General features: G+C 40.8%; 1 protein-coding gene across 3 annotated transcripts; it reads left to right on the top strand.

Annotated features, from left to right (window-relative positions):
* The first annotated feature begins 563 nt into the window (after positions 1–563).
* slitrk4 (SLIT and NTRK like family member 4) lies at positions 564–6111 on the top strand. Of its 3 annotated transcripts, none has more exons than XM_031891956.1 (3): positions 564–664; positions 1118–1861; positions 2468–6111. In XM_031891956.1, exon 3 carries the CDS (start codon positions 2468–2470, stop codon positions 5021–5023), a length of 2556 nt encoding a protein of 851 aa, XP_031747816.1. In that variant the 5' UTR covers positions 564–664; positions 1118–1861; the 3' UTR covers positions 5024–6111. The 3 variants fall into 3 exon arrangements, with proteins under 3 accessions (XP_031747816.1, XP_004916941.2, XP_031747817.1); XM_004916884.4 differs by having other exon boundaries at positions 1118–1868; XM_031891957.1 differs by lacking the exon at positions 1118–1861 and having other exon boundaries at positions 575–664.
* Positions 6112–6742: the final 631 nt, after the last annotated feature.

Genomic DNA, 6742 nt, shown 5'->3' with positions numbered 1-6742 from the left:
GTAAAGCAGAAACATCCACTGACCAGTGTATCCTTTCAGCAGCCACAGCAGTGCATCTTTAAGGGGATGCTTGTTGGCCAGCAGCATAAACACACAGTCAGTATACTAGAATAAACCCCCAAATACCTTTCCCCCTTTATCCATCCCTGTTCTGTAAATAGAACAGCTCAAGGCAATGTGATCCCAGGCACCTATCTGACCAAGCTCAGCAGGGGGAGTTCCAGTCCAGCTCTGTTCCTTGATCCCAATAAAGTCAGGAGCAGCGTGACATCAATAATGATTGATCTGAGCGCTTGGGCTGATCTACTGGATCTGCGGAGGTGTCTGGAGGCAGCAATGGGCAGCCCTGCTTGAGCCTCATACCCAGTGGCATGCTCTGGGCTCAATTGGCATGCTCTAGTCAGTCTGTGCGTGTGTCCGTGTGTGTCTATTTGTGCCTACACCTACAGATGGACTGATGCGCCTTGCGTCGTGCTGTTGCTGTGTGTGCGATTGTGTGCTGTGTGAGAGACATAGAGAAAAGGATGCGAGGGAGAAAGGGAAGGAGAGGAGGGGGTGGGGGTGCTAGTGAGGCAGAGAGACCGTGAGAGGAGAACAAGTCCACATCTCTTGGAGACAATCGGAAAATGCAGAACATTTCCTTCCATGGATCCGAATCCTAAAGGTAAGTAGAGAGACACCCTATGGGATAACACTGTGCAGGGGGATTTTATCAATGCTGCCCTGATCTGCCTGCCTGAATGGATTTATAACCCCCCATACCATTAAATAAGGCGATCGCCTCGTTTGCCAGTCGAATTTCCCCAGCCAGCAAGAATCCGGCTTTCCCATCAAGTGGATTTTTCAGCAGATCTGTGGGCGAACGATCGCTTCCCTTATCTCTCTGAGACCGGGTCGATGCAGATTAGGCGATTTAAATGCCGATGACCTCTTCTAATGAAAATCTAAGCGCCTTAATACGGGCACTTTCGTGTCTAAATCAGCCCAAATCGGCGGCTTCATAGAGGGCTGCGATGTGTTCTCAAGGCGACACAGATAGGTGCACTGTAAATAATATGTGTAAATGATACTGTTCTGGATCTGTGGCTTCAAAATGGCATTTCTTGTTTGCTTGTAGAAGCTAAAGGAGTTACTTATGGATTCTCTCTGAGGCTGATCTGTGGGGGTCTCCATCGGCTGCAAATGATGTGTCTCCCTTCCAGCTAAGCAGCGACCAGGCACCTGCAGCAGCGACTGCTATTCGGGTCAGGAGCCCCTCTCCCCCTCTGAGCTGACAGTCGCCAGAAGGAATTAGCCCGTTGCTATTTGCCAGCTCATTTCTTCCCGTGGGAACCCCTGTGCATCCCTGAGACCCACCATTTCCCTCCCTGTCACACTGTGGACTCCAGCGAGGTGGACCTGCCCCAGGAGCTGTCCAGCACCAGCCACTTTTTCTTTTTATCCCATTCTACCTGTTCTACATGGGGGGACTGCAGTAGGGGGATCTGTACCCTTAGCATTTTGTCCCACATTGCCCAGACAAGGGGTTACCCACTCCAATACCCAGATGGTATGAACCATTGCTCACATCCAAGACTCATCATCTGAAGGAGATATCTGAGTGAGGACAAGAGCACCCAGCAGGAGCAGGGACCATGCTGCGGCAAAGCATTGCAGTACTAATCAGTACTATCGCAAACCTCAGGCATTTGCCATTGATATGATAGGTACTGCTGGCTAACACTGACCCATGGATATGTCTCTGCGCTCTAACTGTGCCACCTCTGCTTCCTTTTGGTTCCTCACGTATATGTGGGGACAGAGTGTGCTGGGAGTGAGACCTGGGGTACATCCCATATCATAAGAGAGATGGCTTTATAAGGTGAGAGGTAAGCTTTCCCAGCCTGCTATAAAGTAGTCGTTACCTAGCTTAGTATACACTGTTCAGCATTAACATATTCTGTGTCAATATATTTCAGTAAAAGCTCAGCTTGGATGCGAAGTAGAAATGGCAGGAATCATCATGTGGGAAAGGACAGGCTTGTGTAAAGTAGGATTTGTAGCAAATATTGTATGTGTCCACGGTGTGCCATAAACATCAAATGCAATGAAAATAACAGTAATCATGAGGCTGGTGGTTAAGAAGCTATTCACAGTGTTTAAGAAACCATTGGCATGAAACAAATCTAAAAGATATGCATGTTTCACGGTCTATATTTCTTTATACACCAATCTGCCTGCCTGGGATTTGCTCCCTGTGTTCAGTATTAAAAACTATGCAAGCACAGGCGCAGGAATGCAAAGCAGAATCAGATATAAAGGTGGCTTAATCCAACAGACAGGCTAGAGGAGGCTCAGTGTGCCTAGTCATTTATCCTAAAAAAGCAAAAACTGTACACAGAAAATGTACACTGTACATCCACAAAAAATGTACAATGTGAAAATTATATGCCCTTTAATTAGTAACAGTGTGTTTTATCTTGTGTAGATGATTTCTCCCAGAAGTCTGAGGCTGTTCTGTCACTGCCAGAAGATGTTTGTGTGGCTTTTCCTCTTTCTCTGCACTCCAATCTCCTCCACCAACCCTGACTCTGAACTGTCCCTTGAGATCTGCAATGTCTGCTCCTGCCTGTCAGTGGAAAATGTTATGTATGTCAACTGTGAGAAGGTGGCATTGTACAGACCAAACCAGCTCAAGCCACCCCCCTCCAATTTCTATCACCTGAACTTTCAGAACAATCTGCTAATCATTTTATACCCCAACACCTTCCTCAATTTCACGCATGCTGTTTCTCTGCAGCTCGGCAACAATAAATTGCAAAATATAGAGGGAGGAGCTTTCCAGGGACTCAGTGCACTGAAACAGTTGCACTTGAACAACAATGAATTGAAGGTCTTGAGGGCTGACACTTTCCTGGGCATAGAGAACTTGGAGTATCTCCAGGCTGACTACAATTTAATCAAGTATATTGAACGGGGAGCCTTTAATAAACTTCACAAGCTCAAGGTCCTCATTCTTAATGACAATCTTATTTCTGCTCTGCCTGATAATATTTTCAGATTTGCTTCCTTAACACATTTAGATATCAGAGGAAATAGGATTCAGAAAATGCCCTATATAGGAGTCCTAGAGCATATTGGACGAGTGGTGGAGCTGCAGCTGGAAGATAATCCGTGGAACTGTACATGTGATTTGTTGCCCCTGAAGGCATGGTTGGAGAACATGCCCTATAACATATACATTGGAGAGGCTATATGCGAGACACCAAGTGATCTGTATGGGCGCTTATTGAAAGAAACCAATAAACAAGAACTATGTTCTATGGGCACTGGCAGTGACTTTGACGTAAGGATTTTGCCTCCATCAATGGAGACAACTTTTACCACTCCTGGGGGTCAACCTGCCCAAACATCTTTGCATCGTTTGGTCACCAAGGCCCCAAAGACCACCAACCCCTCCAAAAACTCTGGAATAGTCTCTGGCAAATCTGTTTCCAACCACAGCCTCAGTCAGATAGTATCCTTCCAAACCAGGATACCTCCTTTTTCTCCGTGCCCTTCTCCTTGTATGTGCAAAACCTATCCCTCTGATTTGGGATTAAGTGTAAACTGCCAGGAGAGGAATATTAAGTCAATGGCTGAACTCATTCCTAAACCTCTAAATGCCAAAAAGCTGCACGTAAATGGCAATTATATCAAACATGTGGAACAGTCAGACTTTGTGGATTTTGAGGGACTGGATTTGCTCCATTTGGGAAGCAATCAACTAACGAACATTCAAGGCAACGTGTTCTGCAACCTGACAAATCTAAGGAGACTGTATCTAAATGGGAATCAAATTGAACGCCTGAGCCCTGAGATTTTTGCTGGGTTGCACAACCTGCAATATTTGTATCTGGAATATAACATTATAAAGGAAATCTTGGGTGGAACTTTTGAATCGATGCCAAACCTTCAGCTTCTTTACCTGAATAATAATCTCCTGAGAAGTCTGCCGGCTTATATTTTTTCTGGAGTGCCCCTGGCCAGACTTAACATACGGAATAATCATTTCATGTACTTGCCTGTAAGTGGCGTTCTTGATCAGCTCAGATCTCTGACACAGATTGATCTGGAAGGGAATCCATGGGACTGCACTTGTGATTTGGTTGCTCTGAAGCTATGGCTGGAGAAACTAAGTGAGGGAATTGTCATGAAAGAGGTTAAATGTGAGACGCCCGTGCAGTTTGCAAACATTGAATTGAGATCTCTTAAAAATGAAATTCTTTGCCCTAAACTGATTAACAAGCCTCCTACACAGTATACAAGTCCTGTACCTGCAGTTACATTCACAACTCCCCTGGGTCCAATCAAAAGCCCTCCTGGGGGACCTGTGCCATTGTCAATTCTAATCCTCAGCATTTTGGTAGTGCTTATTTTAACAGTGTTTGTTGCCTTTTGTCTTCTTGTTTTTGTCCTGAGACGTAACAAAAAGCCAACAGTCAAGCATGAGGGAATTGGAAACCAGGAATGCAGTTCTATGCAGCTCCAGCTAAGGAAGCATGATCAGAAAGCACTTAAAATGGATGGTATTTCTGCAGAAACGTTCTTTCCACAAACAATTGAACAAATGAGTAAAAGTCACACTTGTGGCATTAAGGACTCCGAAGTCGGATTTTCATTTTCAGACCACCAAGGTCAAACATTGGCCCTGAGAAACCTAACAGAGAAGGAAAAGGATCTGTTGCATGGGGATTCTAGAAAGAGGCTTAGTACAATAGATGAACTGGATGAATTCTTTCCAGGAAGAGATTCAAATTTATTTATCCAGAATTTTTTAGAAAGTAAAAAAGAATACAACAGTATAGGAGTCAGTGGTTTTGAAATTCATTACCCAGAGAAGCTGCAAGACAAAAAAAACAAGAAATCTTTAATAGGTGGGAATCATAGTAAAATTGTAGTAGAACAGAGAAAGAGTGAATATTTTGAACTCAAAGCAAAACTCCAAGGGACGCCTGATTACTTACAAGTCCTTGAAGAACAAACAGCCCTGAGCAAAATGTAGGTCATGCAATGTATACCTAACTAAAGACGATTGTTTCATGATGAAAGTGCCTTTTGTAGACTTTTAACTTCCAAATATCATCTATAGGCATAGGTGCAGGCAAATCCAGGAGTGTCCAGTACCCTATAGTGTGTGTGTGTTGGTTATCCGTTCCAGGTATCTCCTCACAAAGCTTCTACATTCTGGATTCATTCTGGGATTACAGGAGAAACTATTGCCAAAAGGATATTTTATTTTATGACAAGTAAAATTAGCCTCAAATCCTAGAGGCATCAACTGTATATTTTGTGCTCAAATACAAAATGCTGTCTCAGTGTGAATCAAAAATTTAAAGAAAAGGAAAAAAAAAAATCCAAAAAAAAATATAAAACAAACAAAAAAACCTGGGTTCAGGAAATGTTTCACCATAGGTATGGTCCTTTCTAATGGATACAGCTGGTGAAAATATAGGATTTATTGTATAGGTCTAACTATTCTTTAAAGATTATTAGAAAAGTGGAAAGCATGCAGAGGGACAGCAGTTTATGTAAACCAGTGACACATATGACATTTATCTAGCAGCAAAAGGAATAACCATGTTCTAATGTGCAAATGCCGTATACCATGCTTTATGACTCTACGAAATAAATTCAGTCACTTGAATCATACAAACGTTAAAAAAAAAACAAACTAAAAAGATATATTTAAGTGTTTATTTAACAAGATATTTTTTTTCCTGCAAAGCAAAATGTGAATCAAGTTAAAGCTAAGATTGAAAAAAAAAAAAAAAAATCAATTTTCATTATCTGCAATCAAACACGGTTGCAATGGTTTTTCAGATAATGCTTGCTATGTGAGCGTGGTGAAAAGTATTTTTTTAAACAAAATTCATATCTATGAAATACTTTGTATACTAAATAGAATTACAGTATATGTACTCCTTAATATGTATTTAAATGCCTGACTTGTTTCTGTGATCAAAATGCATTAATCTTAAAAAAAAAGTTAAACATTCAGATATACCAAACAGATACAGGAGTTGATATGTAAACACAACTTGATTTAATGTGAGCAGGTAAAATAAAGTTTATTCATATATATTCTTGTGATTTCTAGAATATTATGTTTTTATTTCTTTTTTTATTTTATTTTAGTGTTACTTTACAATTATTGGACAGTACACACTGCATTTTAGTGGGTTGTGGCATATAAACCTAATTCTAATTTTTAATGAACACCTTTCTTTTTTTTATGCCACTAGTCACAGGTCTTGAAATCCTCTCTAGCTATATGTATATATATATGGGTAGGTCGTAGATTTCATTGCTCTCTTGTATATTATCACTGTAGTACTATGTTTATTAATATGTGAATGCTGTCTTTTATGGGTTCTGTAACGTTTTTTGGTAAGGCCTTAAATATCATTGACAAATAGGTTTTCAACAGGTACTAAAACACAGTGCCCACCAGATTAGGAAAATAAAATGTGTACGATACATATATATATATATCTGTATAATAAGAGGAAGAGGAAAAGAAAATTTATACATATACAGTATATATATATATTTTATTATATTTTTCCATTCTGAAAAATACAAGAAGATGAACTAGTTTTATATACCAGCTCTTCAGTTTTTCTCTGAGGAATGTGCAATACAGAAAATGATTCCTAAAGGTCTGAATTTAGAGATTTTTTTTCCTTTCCTTACGACAGCAGAGATGTCTTACATGCTATCA

The sequence above is a fragment of the Xenopus tropicalis genome, chromosome 8 (assembly GCF_000004195.4).
Source record: "Xenopus tropicalis strain Nigerian chromosome 8, UCB_Xtro_10.0, whole genome shotgun sequence".
In the NCBI taxonomy this organism is placed as follows: domain Eukaryota; kingdom Metazoa; phylum Chordata; class Amphibia; order Anura; family Pipidae; genus Xenopus; species Xenopus tropicalis.
This window is presented reverse-complemented; position numbering and strand designations above follow the sequence as displayed.